Here is a 16,724-nt window from a genome sequence, read left to right as displayed (position 1 = left end):
AAAGAAAAAACACAGAAGTGTTTTTACATCATACACACGGGTGTTTATTTTCGCCTTGCGTTTAATGAACTGGTCAGTGGAGGAGAATGAATGTATACAAAATATTTGCTAAAAAAAAGTTTTAGGATATGTCATCAAGACAAAAACTGCAATTATCTTCGCAATAGACCAGGAGAAAACGCTAGATTGGATTTTTAACCAATTTACGAAAATTAATGCATGTAAACATAACTAATATGCGATTTCTCAGGACATTTTATCCATGTTATTCCCCAAAAAAGCTTTGTCATGGCTTGAAATACTTCCCATGATGCTTTGGATCTGCAAAATGTTGCTGGACAAACCAAATCACAGAAGCCAGTTTCACAGTCAATCAGTCTCGCTGTGTCCCTCTGAACTGTCCCAGTTCTTGTTCTGCCCCATACACAAACATATGTTTTTCTAAACTCACCTTCTCATTGAAACCTTCAGTTTCAAACAAATACGACTTGTACATACCTTAATGAAACTCTTCCAACATCAGTTTACATCAGCAATTTTCTGTCCAAATAGGAAGCTTTTTTCTATTTTTTCATTACCGTCATTTAATACAGTCAGGAGACCAATGAAAAAAAAATCAAGCAAAATCAAATATATTTACTTATTACTGTATCTTGGATTACTGTTGCAATAATTAGCTTTATTTAATATAAGAACATGCTCATTGGACAGTATGAAATTCTGATTGATGTTCTAGAACTTGAATGTTCCTATTGGGTGACTTTATATCCTGCTGGACAGGATAATAGATCTAGAATAATTATACTAATACATACCATTCAGCCAGGTCCTTTAAACATTTTGAACTGAATTGACTCATTTCTTAGATTTTGCACTATTCGTCTATTAAGATGCTCTGACGTGTGCTTAAATTGTTTCAGAGACATTAACCGTTTCATTCTGAAATAACAGACCAGACTTGATGCAAATTGAGTTGTTAAATTCCTGTCTGGCATTTTGGAGCTTGTTTAAGATCAAAGTTTGGCTGGTAAGCTTAGCTTAACTAATCTGACCATGATTTTGGTCAAAGTGGGCGAAATTTAGTTTCTCCATTGATGCCCATTCAAAATCAGCCGTGTATTCTGAAATAAACTGAATATATAAATTGCAAAAAAGTCATTGTATTAGATGTTCAACCTTTTTTTCCATAATAAACCAAATACATAAATTGTATAAATCTATTTCTATAAATGTATAAATCTCACTTTCGAAAATGTTTTACTTAAGTCTGAATTGAAACTGGTTTTGTGGTCCAGGGTCACATTTAGCGATCAGTCACGTGACCTTTACGGCTCAGCTGATTGGCTCCAAAACAATTCTTCAGACCTAACTGTGCATGAAGCAAAAATATTGTTAAATTAGACTTATAATAATGGTTTTATTATTCATAGCTGATAAAAGGCTCCCCGGCTCTTTTCTTTATCCTCTCTCTGCTTGTTAAATGTCCTCGCCGTGATCCCTGTGGAAGGGGCTGCCATAAACTCTGTTCTCATTGTTTATTTCTCTCACGCTCTCTCTCTTCTCAACATTATTACTTTGTCCTTTTGGTCCTACGCTGTTTGCTGCCCCTGACAATAGTCTGTTTTGAACTAAAATGAAATCAGACATTGCAATATCAGCCCATAAGCCATTCATTTATTTTGCCATTTGCCTTCAAATTGATCCTGTGAAGTTGAGATAATGGAATAAAGGACTTTCCTGTGCAAAACTCAGCTTTAAAGTTTGGTTTATGGGTAATTCCTACTGTGAATCACACATCCAATCCAGTACATGTCTTATGAATAAACTTAATTATTAAAGATCACTATTAAGTGAACAGAGTGAGTTGTTAATACAGTGGATGTTGCCAATTTATTGCCAATGGTTCAAACAAATCATGTTTACAGGTGCATATTGTTTTAACTGGTAATCATTTTTATTTCAACTTTCCATTCTACTGGTCTTTTGTGAAATCCCTTAAACAAACAAAAGCCATGTTTACTTAAGAACATTATTTTATTTTGCAAACAGCAGTGAAAACATCAGTAAGTTTTAGCAATGGATTTAAATAATTGCTTGATGTTTTGTGATATCAGTTTGTTAGTGTCACTCTAAAACATTCAAAATGAACTTCAGGTTAAAAAGTTTTAAAGAATGACCTCAATCCTTCACTGAGGAATGACTAACTTTAGCTCCATTGTGTAAATAATAATGAATAAAGTTGAAGTGTCTGATCTTGACCAGAGCATATGTCTGAAGGTCTGCTATTCCCTTTTATAGAAATACTTCCATAATAGAGCTGCAGCGTACAAAATTCCCTATAGTGATTGCAAAAATTTCATGTAACTGAAGGAATTAAATGTTGTAATGCTGATGGTTTCCTCCGATCCACTTCATAATGCTGTTTTGTCTGTCGTGTGGTCTCAGACAGGGAACTGCCCCAGAGCTGCTGATTTAATCAGATTTTTATGCGCTTTGCGTCAGTTCTGTTACCGACCCTAATTGACAGGTGTGGTTTGGCATTGTCTCCAGTTTTCTGCAGCTATGCCACACCTATCCATCATGCATCACTGCCAGACAGATGAGGTTGGCATTGATTCTAACATGCTTTCATTGCTGACGTAAACCAGACCAGGAGACCCTTTGAAAACTACGTCAATGTGGTTGTAAAGTATAGTATAACCTTGCTTATTCAAATGCACAGAATGGCTTTAATCAAACTATGTATTGGATTAATAATGTTTACCTTTATATATATATATATATATATATATATATATATTAAATGCTTCACAAATAATTTACCTCATGTTTTTGTTGTAAATTGTTTATTACTGGCATAGCTATCACTTTAATTTGCAATGCTGACGTAAGCTTTTTCCTTTTAATGTGCAAAGCTGCTAGTTATATATATACATACATACACACAGAGAGAGAGAGACAATAAAATCATGTTCAGATTTTGGAACGACATGAGACGAGTAAATTAAAGACTTGTTTTCGGGTGAGCCATTCCTTTAAGACAGCGTTGATTTATTTCTGCATAATTCATGGATTCATCCGGTTTTTCTAAAAGCAAGCAGTCCTGCTGAATAAGAGGCTTTCCTAAAGCAATCATGTCGTGTTATGTTATGATAGATGAGCACATTTGGCAGCACTGCGCACTTGGACTCCATTAAACGTCAAAAGACCGTGGCTGTGAGCTCGAGCGTCTCTGGCCGGGACTCAAATCCTGTGAGGAAGGACGTGAGGATCTCGACTCCCTCAGCCTCTGTCACAGATCCTCCTGGCGCGTGGCCACGCGTGGATCCGCTATTTAAACCGGATTCAGCTGACAACCCCGTTAGTCAGAGAGACTCGAATAAACGCAAGGAACGGGCCGACGCGCTCCAGGGAGAAACATCCCGGTGAGTAACAACAACTTAGAAAGTGCTATAAAGTCATGAACGAACTTACAAATATTGATAAAAATTACAATTAATGATTGACAAAAATAACAAATAATGATAAATAATCATTTTAAATCATGTATAAATATTGGACTTATATGGACTTAATACATTTTTTTTTTTACTTTGATGTCAGTTTAAATTGTGTTACAGTGTGATACAGTCTCTGAAATTAATGTTTCTTAAGTATTTTTTATTCATTTTTATTTTACTTTACTTTTTTTCCTTTCCTCATTATTATCATATCTATTATTTTCAACATTTTTACTAGGCCTATGCCTATCTATATTTTTACAAATTTGTATTTATCATTTAATCTCCTCATTATTACTATTACTACTACTACTACTACTATATCATTTAAACGACTAAGCTTTTAGCTAACTTCCGCTGTTATTTTACAGGTTATTTAACTCTGTTTCGGTTACTGTTGTAATGGATTTGGCGCGCAACGCCTCCGCGCTGTCGTCGCAGCAGACCAACCGAATCGTCTTGTCCGGTGGAAGCGACAGCAACGCGTATTTGTACATCGTCATCGTGGTGTCTTTCTACGGAGTCTTTCTCACTGGCATCATGCTCGGTTACCTGCGCACCAAACGGCGCGAGAAGAGGCGCACGAACGCGTTCACGCGGCTTCTGCACGAGGAGGAGCAGCGCGAGTGGGGCGCGAGCCAGAAGAAGCACAGTTTCAGCCTCCCCGCGTTTCCCGCCCTGCGCTCCACGCCGGTGCCGTTCATGCTGAGCACCGGTCGCGCGCTGGAAAGCGGGAGGATTTTCGCGCCTCTGGCGTGCGCGCTGTGCTCGGTGGAGCAGAGCAGCGTGAGCTCCCTCAGCTCCGTAGCGGATGTGCGCTTCACTATCGAAGAGGAGTCGGACAGCGGCGGACACGAGGATCCACAGAAAAGGGGCTCGGACCACAACAGACACGGAGCATCCGGGGAAAAGCTCAAAGGAGCCCTCTGAGGTTCTCGCTGCAAACCGTTACGATGGCAACCATAGTTCCCGCCGAAATGCAGTGATTACAGTTAATGGTACAACAAATAAAACTGTTTAAAGTTGGTACAAGACACAGTTGTAATAAAAAAACAAAACAAGTAAAGAACGTTTCTAAAAAGGCTTCTTGTACTGTTTTAGGAAAACCCTGTGTTAATTTATTGAGGTTTCACGGTTGTAAATAACTAGTAACTTGGCGGGAACTGTGAAAGTTCTATTAAGTGCCTTGATGGAAAGTATGAACTCTTACGCTAGAAACATATTTTTACACAAGCACATAACTAGCGATATAAATTGGATTTGACACATCTTGGAATACAATGACGCACGAAATTCAATTTGTGTTACTAGACGTGTATTTGCTTGCATGCTTGTGTGAAGTATGTTTCAGGCATTAAACGCGATGTAACCACTGCCAAACATTGCGATAAACCTGGAAGTCACTTGAACAAAACAAAACAATTTTTTTTAATCATTTTACTCAATAATGGCCTATATCGTCATTCACACGGACATGTAAAATGATTTACAAAATGTAAAAATGTCTGTATATTTTGTTCTATAGACATTGATATGTCTGTTTAAATTTTTACCTTATTTCATGTGTAAACTAAATAAAATGTTCCTTCCGAATGTGAAGGTTTTGTGGCTGTTTATGTTTGCACTTACCGATTATTGCCACTTGGGGAAGACAAAGACCACCGGGGCTTCTCCAGGGAAGGTTTCTCACAGAGTAGGATTTTTGAAACTCTATAGACCTAGGAACCTAAAATGGGAACACGTTAAGACATAAGCATTCAAAAATTTTATTAAAGGTTTCCAAAAAATCTCCACTGGCCCAAGAGACTGAAACTCAGTTCTTAAAAATGCAATTAGACATTCTGAACCCCTTTTCAGATTAGAAAAGTTTGTGTGAGTCCTCATGGCGTCATTGTAGAGATGAAGATCTTTCAAGCGTCCATTCCTGAAACATTTTTCAGTCTATTCTTCCCCTTGAGAATAGGCTAGATGTTTATTCAGGGACAAGGGAGTTTTCTATATTTCATGATTTTGTGCTTCCACACAGATCTGGATGATTATAAATATAACCAGAATCCTTCATAATCATCTTCCTCGCAGTCTTTGTTGTCTTAATGAAATGACATCACATGCACAAGTGTCAGTGACCCGTCTTCCACCCCAGGGATTGCAGTGGAAAGTTCTCGCATTTTCCATCTGAGTGACTCTTTTCCAATAAAAATTTCCTCAGTTCATCTTATGTGAGTAAAAACTGTTGCTGCGATGAATTGAAATAGATTTCATTTTGTTTTTAGACAAAACACAATGATACATAATGAATAAAACTTCCGAACAAAACACTGCATGTGAACAATTTACTGAATCATTTTTGCCCTATCAAGGATCATATGAATTATAAACCATGTCATGAAAAGCTGATTTTATCTGAAAACAATATACAAATTCCAAGCTTATACGTGCAGTCACATCTCTGTTTATGACCCAATTTGTGCTCCCAGACAGATTTATTTTGATTAAAGGGGTCATATGATGCGATTTAAATTTGTCCTTTCTCTTTGGAGTATTTCAAGCTCTTGGTGCATGAAGAAGATCTGTAAAGTTACAAAGACTAAGGTCTCAAATCCAAAGAGATATTCTTTATCAAAGTCAACACTTGTCCACGCTCTCTCAAAACGCCTCATTTAAACACGCCCCCACATCTCTACATCACTATGTGGGAAGATTTGCATAACACTGCCCAAATGTTCAATCAAAGAAAGAAGGCGAAACTTTCATTCTCTCTGTTGTCGCCGGCACCATGGTTTTATATTTACGCAGCATGATACGCAACACATAAAAAGACAGTATGTCATTATAATCCGTAATTATGTCCCCACTGGATGCAACAAAGGCATCTTTTGTAATAGGTTTTAATGTTTGTCTCATAGCGTCGGGAATTTGCCTCACGGTATGTTAAGGGGCGTAACATTTCCGTAACATGCTTGAGGCATTCGGCCAATCACAACATACTGGATTGCTGACCAATCAAAGCAAACCTCGCTTTTCAGAACAATGAGCTTATTTGTAAAAATCTACACGTTTCAGAAGGCGGGGCATAGAGGAGAAACAATGTACAGTATGTGGAAAATAATGTGTTTTTTAACCTTAAACCACATAAACACATTGCATTAAGCCAAATAGCCTACACAAAATATTGTTCTTTCTAGCAACATCATATGACCCCTTTAAATGATTGCGACTATATGAAAAACAAAACGAGGGAGTCAGAAGAGAGGTTAGTGTGACTCATACTCCCTGCAGAGGAAATGAAAATCCCTTCCTCCCTCTCTATGGCTCTGTAACATGTATTGTATGGCATGAATGGAGGATCAGTTTTATAAGTGCATCTGTGCAACTGTTGTTAACAGGAGAGTGGTAGCTGACCCGCTCTTTTATGATGCATTTATTATCCAAAGTTTTTGCTAAGAGTATGGTCTGGCTCTGCATACAATTAAAGTAAAGTGAACTTTAGCTGTCAAAAAGGTTGTAAAAGTGGTTCATTAGCACTTTATTCCAAGTCTTCTGAACTCATAGCATTGTGGAACAAACTGAATTTTATTTAGCTGAAAATTCACATAAGCATAGCTATTAAAACTTCAGTCTCAGTCAGCAATGATGCAAATTATATTTGATGAATTAATCGGCTGTATTTTAAGTGTTCAAAGTGATCGTGTGATTTTAGTGGACTTGAAAGTGAACGAATCTTGTCATTTATGTTATTTGGTTCGTTTCAGGGACTTGAACCAGTAGGCTATTCTTAGCCCACGTGTGAACAGTACTTTTCTACTGAGAACTGTATAAAGAAACAAATAACGACAGGAATATATATATATATATATATATATATATATATATATATATATATATATTATTAAAAATCTTGAATTTTAAGCAAAATAAATAAATAAAAACACATTTGGTATTGGACTCACATCGGTGCTTCCTGCTGAATCTTTAGCACAACAGCATACGAATGGTTAAATAAATTTTTTTTATAGACTATGCAGGGCTGTGCTGAGACCTTTGGAGGGGCAGGTGCTCAAAGTATAAAAGGGGCACATGGAACAAGACTTTAAAAAATATATTTTCTTTCCACCTAATAATAACGATTAGAAACTGAAATGTCTTAAATTGTCCCAACCTGATGGTTTTTTCTTCTCTGTTCTACAGAATAATTAAGAACAGCTGTTATCGTAAAAACTATAGAAAACGCTGTTGCCTCTACATTTTCCTCTTTCTCACCAGCCTCTGTCTCCTGGCTTGCTGTTACCTGCTCTCTTTCTGTCACTTGTGCCTCTACATGTCCTTCTTTTTCTTCCACTATCTCCATCTCCTCATCTGATTTATTAATTTCCTTTCTCTGTCCATCTAGGAACAAGGCACAATTTACTATTTCAGCATTAATCTATTATTTTAACCATCACTACTACTCTTGCACCTAATTAATTAGTCCACCTTAAATATTGATACAAAACATTAAAAAACTGATACACTGGAATATTGTGATTAATATTATTATTACTGTTGTAGTTGTTGTTGTCTAAAATTGAACACCTTTGCAATGTAAACAAGTGATAGGCTACATTTGTAATTCATATCCTTCACACTGCACTTTGATGTCAGGTCAGGTATATTATTCATTTTATATTGACACATTTCTACATTTATTTCCAGAGAGATATTATTGAGTTTACAGGCTAAAGTGGTCTTGCTGTTGTAAACACTGTTGCTATTGTAGAAAAAAATATATTTGTGTCACATTTAAAATATAATTATATTTTAATTCATTTCTGAATTGTTTTTATTTTCATAATGATAATTCAGAGAATGGGAAAATCTGAATAAGCCTTACCAGTGTTGTGATAATTATTTTTAAGGCACTCTATGTGTTAAAAAATAAATAAGTACTGTAATATAATAATAGTTTAGTCAAATAACATAAAAAGACCAGACCCCTCGATCAGGGGCATCATGCAGTCATGATTTTTGAGGGGCACATTTTTGGGGGGGGGGTAGCTATAAGTTATGCTACGAAAGCACTGTATAACTGATATAGGCTTACGTTTTATTTATCTATTTTTCCTATTAATTCAAAACAATTCCAAACATGCTTAATATATCAGGAAATATCTCGATTCTCAAACATGTTTAAGTAAACGCGTTTTGCACCTTATAGATTGTTATTTGATCAATAAATGGAAAATTAGTGTAATCTATTAACTACACATAAAAACCCGACTTTTTACTTAAGTGCCATATCATGCCATAAAATATTTTTAATACAAATGAATTTGCAATATTGCAAATAATGTAAGTTACTTATTTTAACACTTTCATTTTACAGAGAGTAAAGAACATTTACATTATCAAAGAACATTTTCATTCAGTCTAGCCAGAGTTTAGGCACTCTCAAAAACGCCCATTGAAATCACTAAAGCACTTTACATTACATTATGCACATCTGCACTTTTTGTTGTTTCTGATGAGAGAATTCGCTAAATAATTCAGCCAGCGAGCAAGTGAACAAAACACCGCGTTTCAGTGATGACTCTTCTGCACGTCTCTGATTGACCATTGCATTCATAAGCGCAACAGAATCGTTTCTGAGTCTCTGATTGACCATTGCATTCATAAGCGCAACAGAATCGTTTCTGATTGGTTATCATGAATCGTTGTAAGAACGCGTCTGTCTCTGGCTCAGAGCCAGCCAGCGAACGCAGATTTGAATTTAGAAGCTGATGCTGTGCACTGCACTATCTAATCACACCGCTGTGATTGTATAAAATATATAAAAAATATTACTCGGTTTGGAAGCTGCATTTAAAATCCACTTGGCTCAGAAATCTGAGGGGGCACGTACTCCCTCACATTGAATGGGCATGACGCCTCTGCGCCTCGATGCCTGTGAAACGATTCTCCCTCAAACAGCACGCTAACCTTACTTCTACACTATAGGCTACACACAGCAATATGAACAACCTATCTGCATGTTCTCACATCACATCGTTCTTGTAAAATAATAATAAGTAAACAAACATCAAAATCACTTCGCTGAGAATGAAACACCTCTTACCAGCTTGTTGAAAATATCATAGAAAATATCCTCTGGCAATTACAAAATGCGCGTGCGGCGTGAGGAATCGTCCCGGTCGGATGACGTCATCGTCGTCAGTTGAAAGGTCATCCTGTGGGTCATTTTATTGACGGCTAAATTATTATTCAGAAATTGTACTAATATTTAGATTGGGCATGGGCAGGCATTCACAAAAGGGTATGTTATGACAAAAAAAAATTGAGGAAATTTTGCTTTGACAAAAGGGCACTTTGGGCACCAAAGTTTTTTTGTTCTTCAAAGTTCTTTTGATTTGGTGTCGAAAGAAGGGCTGCACACATTAGTTCGGGAGCTGTTTGATTCGCTAAAAACCGTTGAACATTAGTCACGGCCAGTGTAGTCCGATTCAAATACGTATGACTCTTATGAACCGATTCTTTTTATTGAATCAAAAACATCCAGCTCAGCACCGTTCTTTAATGAATGTTTCAAAAAGACGAGTTCCCGGTTTCGATCACTCTCATGAATCGTTTAGTGAACTGATTCAATATTCAATTAACACCACTTACTGAATGTTGAATATGAAGGTTATATATTCTTCAATCATTTAAATTTTGTATGCGTGTATGACAGTTAGCGGAAGCTAGACTATATAATTTATACAGTTTTAAATATGCATATTTTTATTACAAAAACGCATGGATTCACTTCAGGAGGTCTATTTACCCCCTTTATGAACCACTCTAGGATGGCTCGAGGGTGAGTAAATCATAAGGTAATTTGAATTTTTGGGTGAACATTACCTTTAACAGAAAATGTCCTCTTTTACTGTATGAAATCTAAACATTTTGTCCAGTATTTGTTTTTGTGTTCTATGAAAGGGTGATACTTTTTGTGTTCAATTACTGGGTTATTTCACATACCGCCTTAGACACATTTGAAAAATAAATGGTAAAATAAAAGTAATTTCTTTCTCTCTTTGCTCACTGATTAAGTCACGTTGACATTTGAGACTAACATTTACCATGTAAATCCCTAACACAGAAAAACAAATGAAATTTAATTTCTCTTTTTCTCATCTGACCTTCAAGACTTCCCATTTAATGGAACATGTATGAGGCTTGCCATGTTTTAAATGGCAACCCAACTTGACTGATTCATATTTAAATATCGAGTAACAACCTGAATAGTCAGATGTAATTAGGACATCTGAAAAACAGTCTGAACACACGCAAATGTTTCATGTCTCCAGGTTCTTAATGAGAGTTTCTATGGCAACAGGTTCCCGAGGGAGTGCTTAATTTACATGTGACAGTCAGATATCCGGATGGCGTAAGGACATCCGTGTTAGGGCCATGTTGACGTGTGTGTGTGTGTGTGTGTGTGTGTGAGTGGGTGAATGGGTGCTCCTTAAACAGCACATGAAGTGTAAAAAAAAAAAAAACATTAAATCTTGTTCATTAATGTAATATTGCATGAAATGGTACAATGACGAAGATCAAACTGGCCCAGAATATTGAAAGAATTTGAAGAACAGACTCAACCCTGCTGTTAAAGACTAATTCTTACAGTTCCAATTAAAACTACAAAGGGACGTATGCAATTGAAGTTCCATAAAGTACTTTTCCTGATAGTTCTTCAGAAAACCATCTGTGCCCTGTTGCTTAAAAACCCCAAAACTGATATGAATAATATTGAAGACCTAAACTAAATCTAAACACCCAAAATAGTTGTTGATATGAAGACCCAGAGAAAAAAAAATTCTCAAAATCTCTTTCAAGGATGTTTCACAGTTGTGAGACTTAATGGGGTCCTAGAGGGTCGACTTCAGATGTTTCTCCTAAAACTCCTAAGGACAGATAAAACAGACTGGTCAAAGCTTATATTAATCTTATGTTGATATAGTAGCTCAGATGATCATTAGGTCTAGGTATTCAATGAGAAATGTTTCCATTTGAGATGTACAGCCTTTGATAGCATTCTTGAGATCTCTTATGAAAAACTCTGAGACACATGACATTACTAGGGTCAATTTGGAAAAAAAACATCTGAAACGTATTATTCAAAAGCCTGCAGTTCCTTTCCAGATTTCTCATTGCTGTCTAGTTTAACGGATACATTAAAGTTGAAGTGTGTGACGTCTGCACCACTAACATCATCAAATTGGTTGAACAAACAGAATGTCTCATACCAAGTTTACAGTCAATGATAGCTTGTTGGGATGGTCGGGATGATGTCAAGATGTCAACCTATGAAAGAGTTATAAGTGTCTCTGCATCTAAAATCATGAAGGGTATCTAACAGGAAATGTCCTCAAACTCACATCATTAGCTGACTCAGAAGTCGTCAAACTGGCTTGCTCAAATAAACAGATCAATGTTTTGAATGTTTCAGAGTTTTCATTCTTAGTAATTAACAATGACTGGCTTATAGTTAGTCAGATCATAATTTTGAGATATGAGAAAGTATTTTAACACCAGATTACACAGCTATGGGCAAGGAACCATAAAGAACCACTAAAGAATCTTTATTTTGATCTGGTTTTGCTATCAGATCTCAGTTTTAGTGTCTCATTCTGGTGGTCTGAGCGGACGCTGGTTTGAACTCACTGATTAGCTGAACTTGACATAATAAAACAAAACAAGATAAGCTTCATGATTTCGGGAGGCTTGTAAGAGACCCCCAGTGGATTTTCCCAAAGCTCTTCATTTCCTGCAGCATGAATACGTGCAGAAAAACATCATGCATGAGCGTAAACCAGCAAAACATAAAAGATGATGATATTATGGTCAAAAATAAATAAGTGACTCTTTTAAAGTCTGAAAACGTGTGTGTGTGTGTGTGTGTGTACTGTAAATCTCAATATAACAAGCAACACTTTCACTCTGCAACCAAATCAAATGAACATAATAAGATGTTTGTTAGAGCTGCTGTCTCGTGTGTGTTTTCTGAATATATGTGTGTACTGAAGAATCTTTGATCCTGCTTTCAACTTTGCATTGACCTAGTGCCATAAAAAACTAAACTAAATCTTGCTAACTAGATGATTGGATCCCATCTGCTCCCATATCAGAAGGAAATCACTGCTAACTACCACGTTTCACCACCTAGATATGAAAGAAAAAGAAATGTAATATATTAGTTCCCCACCCCCAGCCATGATGGTTTTTAATTGCTTGAATCACTGTAAAAAGTAAGGTACTAAGTGCAACATGTGCAGAACAAATCTGTCATATAGGATACATGAAATCTTTAGTGAGAGCATGTAAAAGAATATGCCATGTTTCAGCAGGTTGTTATGAAAATGTGTCGACAGAGTAAACAGCCAAGTTTGTCCAATGATTTTTTTTTTTTTTTTAGATAATAGATTTTTGGTAACACTTTACAAAGCAACAATTTTTAATTTTTTTTAATGCATTAATAAACATTAACAAAGCTATTATTAATGCATACTGGAAACTTTTGTCAAAAGTCACATTGCTGATTAGGACACAGGGTAAAGTGTGTCAAGTTCTGAACATGGGAGGCTGGTTTTTTATCTGATTTGAGTTAGACACTGCTGTGCTGAAATCACCCTGATGGAGCTGGCAGTGAGATGAGAGACACAGTTTAGAGGTCAGAGGCTTGTAAACAACTACATAACAGTGCATTTCTTATACTGTTTTCATCTTCTCTTATTAATTCTGAAAGCTTTCTAAATATATGAGCAAAATCATTTAAAGCTGGATTTAAATGATGAGGCTTAATCTGTGTGAGTGTGTTTGTGGGCATAGAAAGTGCCAGAATGGACACGGTTGAAAAGACCAATTGCTGCAATGGTGGATGACTCATCGGTTGGGAGTATTTATAGCATCAACACACACACAAAGAATGAGCTTTTAACCTGGAAAAAGTCAAATCACTCTCTTTCTCTCTCAACATACGGGAACAAACCATTACACAGATAGATAGATAGATAGATAGATAGATAGATAGATAGATAGATAGATAGATAGATAGATAGATAGATAGATAGATAGATAGATAGATAGACAGATAGATAGACAGATAGATAGACAGATAGATAGACAGATAGATAGACAGACAGATGCAATAAATAAAATAAACTTGCACATGTTGATTTTGTTCATGAGAAAATTGATGAGAAATAACTGGTTGCTCTCATTGATTGGGAATTGTTGCTGAAATGCTGTTGCCAGGCACAGAACAAGCATGGTTGCTATGGATACAGATGTTGACAGCTGGCTTCGTCTGACTGACACCTGTGACCTCTCGCTGATGTTCCCACCCACTTTTGTCACTATGACCACATGAACACTGCAAATTTTTCAGAATATGTTAATTATTGATTTTGAATCAAAATAAGGAAGTTTTAATATGATATGTGGTGCCTGTCTAATCAATACACACTTATTGAGATATTAAAGCTGTTTGTCTCTCTCTCTCTGTGTGTGTGTGTGTGTGTGTGTGTGTGTGTGTGTGTGTGTGTGTGTGTGTGTGTGTGTGTGTGTGTGTGTGTGTGTGCTTGCTCTGCTCTTTGCTGTGAACAAAACCCTTGGGGATAATTATGTCTTCAACACCGCTCCATTTCCACCTCATAGAGAGAGACAACAACAACGGTCAGAATTCGGCCCCACAAAATTGTCAAAGCATAAACAGAAAATGTACTTGTTGGACTGAAACAACTCAAAAACAAAGCAACTTGAGTATAACTTGGCCCTAAGCAGAAATTATGCAACAGCAGAATACCCGAGCATATTAAAATACAGGCAGATATTGACAAAACTGGCTGCTCAAAGAGAGCCGGATATGACCATACTGTAGCCGAAGCCAATCTTACTAGTGTCACGGTACATCAATGCTTGTCACAAGAAGAAAAAATGAGTCGACAAATCAGTGATGCGTTCACAAACAAACACAGTTTAGAATTTTAGTAAGTTTCTAGAAAATGTAGATTTCTGTTTACTGAATTTATCATTTGTATTTTATCATTTTACATTTTGTTCATTTAATATCTGTTCTACTTTCATTGTGAGCATGAGAAATGCCTGGCATGCCAATAAAGCACATCAGAATCGAAATCTGAATTTAGAGAAAGAGAGGTGAGTTATTTTTAGTCTTAGGGCTTTTTTCAAATTAAGGAAACACCACTAAATATTACATTTCATCATGCAGCATTTGTGCTCCAGAAATAATGGAAATCTCTTCTAGTCTCTTCATTACTGTGGGGTTGCTTTCTGGTGGCATAATGTATAGAGAATACATGAATGTCCATATAAACATGGTTAATAAGATCTTGAAAACACGAGACAATGCATAGCAAAGAAACCACCTGTTACGCCACCCAATGCACCCAATGCTAAAATCCACTCAGAACACCTTTGCTCATTGCAACCACCCAAAACAACATTGTAAACATTATTTTTCAAAGTTGCAAATAAAACAAATATTAGTAGTAGAAATAACTAAAGGAATAGTTTTTTTAAGAGTACTATTTCAGTCTTTGTTTTTCAAAATGTCAAGTTTAATTCAATGTGTTGCTTGCTATTTTTTTATTATTGTACATTTCCTGACAATTTCTGAGTGAACATTATTTCTGAGTAAATCCTACAGATTTGTTTTCTCCAGTGTACTCAAGAAAGCACATAGCAATGCATTAAGAATCACTGTGGACACTGTACAAACAACCCAAAACATCCTAGCAATGGCTATGCATGCATCTGAAACACTGTAGTGTCATGACAGAGAGTTTTGCTTATTAAAACCTTACTCAATCTAATTTGGTCCATCACTGTCCCATCACACTTGTGTTACATACACTCTTCCTCTATTACCCTTTGTTTTCATTTTCTCTTTTTTCCTCTGCGTTTAACAGATACTTTAGGCACAGCTCGGTTTTATGGCTCTTCTTCTCTTTACCCTTTTGTTGAGTGGTTTCCTTTCCATTTCTGATCCCCAAAGGCTTCCCTGAAGCCAAACAGTCTTCTTACATCTCGTAGAGTCTTGCTTCTTTTCTCTCTTCTTGTCTGCTGAGGTGCGATAAAGAAAAGTGACCTTGTTATGAGAGGCAGCAAAAAGAGAACCTATCTGAACTATCACCAGCACAGGATGCCTCCAGGTTGTATACTTCATGCCATTAACTTGCAAGTAGCTGAAAGCAAATATGACTTTCAATTGTCAAATTGGATGAATTGATTAAAGGAATAGTATGCACACAATGCAATGCAATCATTTACTCATGCACCCTCATGTTGTTCCAAACTTAAATGAGTTTCTTTGGTGGAAAACAAAAACAGATACTTTGCAGAAGTGTCCTGGCTGCTCTTTTCCATACAAAAAAAAGGATGTTATAGAAGAGGCACTTATAAAAGTCTACACAAATATAATGTGCTATGTATTTCAAGTCTGTTTTGGTATAAAAACTTAAACAAAGAAATGAAACACTACTGCAGCTCTCAAATATAATTTACATTCATCTGCATTCAAATATGGCAAGTTAAGACACATTGCATCAGATTTTACATCGATTTTAAATGAACTGCTTGCAAGAAGCAATAACGTTTGACTGGCATTTTTCTTCTTTTGCATCGCATTTTAGGTTAAATCTTAGTGCAGCAATGGACAGAAATATACAACCAATAAAATAACAACAACAACTCCATGATAACTATAACCAAATAAATCAGATTAGATTTTGATACGGCTTATTGTTATCCCATAAAATGCAGTGCATTTACCTTTTCTGTTGTGATGTAGCATTTTCCTAATAGCATCTGAACTGATTAAACCTCCATAATCTCAAACAGGAAACTACTCTGCTTTTAATGACCGCGTAGGAGGCATCATGGGATATGGAGTCCATTTCAGCAATGAAACAGATGGAAATACTGATCAATAATTGAGATGAAGGGGAAGAAGAGAGAAAGAGAGAGACACACAGGACTCGTTGGCTCAGATCAGATCTGCTGTTGTGTGTGTGTGTGTGTGTGTGTTTTGTGAAGGGGAAGTAATTAAATGTAATGTGTGTTGATCTGTTTAGAGTCCCTCAACATGCTGCTGCACTTTCCTCAAGATACTGAGACCAACAACCTTCACCCACACAAATACAAAAACACTACACAAGACGACAGAAGGGGAGAGGAAGAGAGAAACAT

At 36.4% G+C, this 16,724-nt stretch overlaps 1 protein-coding gene and 1 long non-coding RNA gene across 2 annotated transcripts; both read left to right on the top strand.

Moving 5' to 3' along the window:
- Positions 1-40: 40 nt before the first annotated feature.
- On the top strand, positions 41-2,263 carry LOC132123409 (uncharacterized). The gene is made up of 2 exons (XR_009426509.1): positions 41-1,281; positions 1,315-2,263. It is a non-coding gene; the product is annotated as an uncharacterized LOC132123409 (long non-coding RNA).
- An 851-nt stretch (positions 2,264-3,114) lies between these two features.
- On the top strand, positions 3,115-5,099 carry LOC132123408 (potassium voltage-gated channel subfamily E member 4-like). The gene is made up of 2 exons (XM_059533996.1): positions 3,115-3,425; positions 3,872-5,099. Exons 1-2 carry the CDS (start codon positions 3,157-3,159, stop codon positions 4,428-4,430), a joined length of 828 nt encoding a protein of 275 aa, XP_059389979.1. The 5' UTR covers positions 3,115-3,156; the 3' UTR covers positions 4,431-5,099.
- The last annotated feature ends 11,625 nt before the right edge of the window (positions 5,100-16,724 follow it).

Source organism: Carassius carassius, chromosome 41 (assembly GCF_963082965.1).
Source record: "Carassius carassius chromosome 41, fCarCar2.1, whole genome shotgun sequence".
Classification (NCBI taxonomy): domain Eukaryota; kingdom Metazoa; phylum Chordata; class Actinopteri; order Cypriniformes; family Cyprinidae; genus Carassius; species Carassius carassius.
This window is presented reverse-complemented; position numbering and strand designations above follow the sequence as displayed.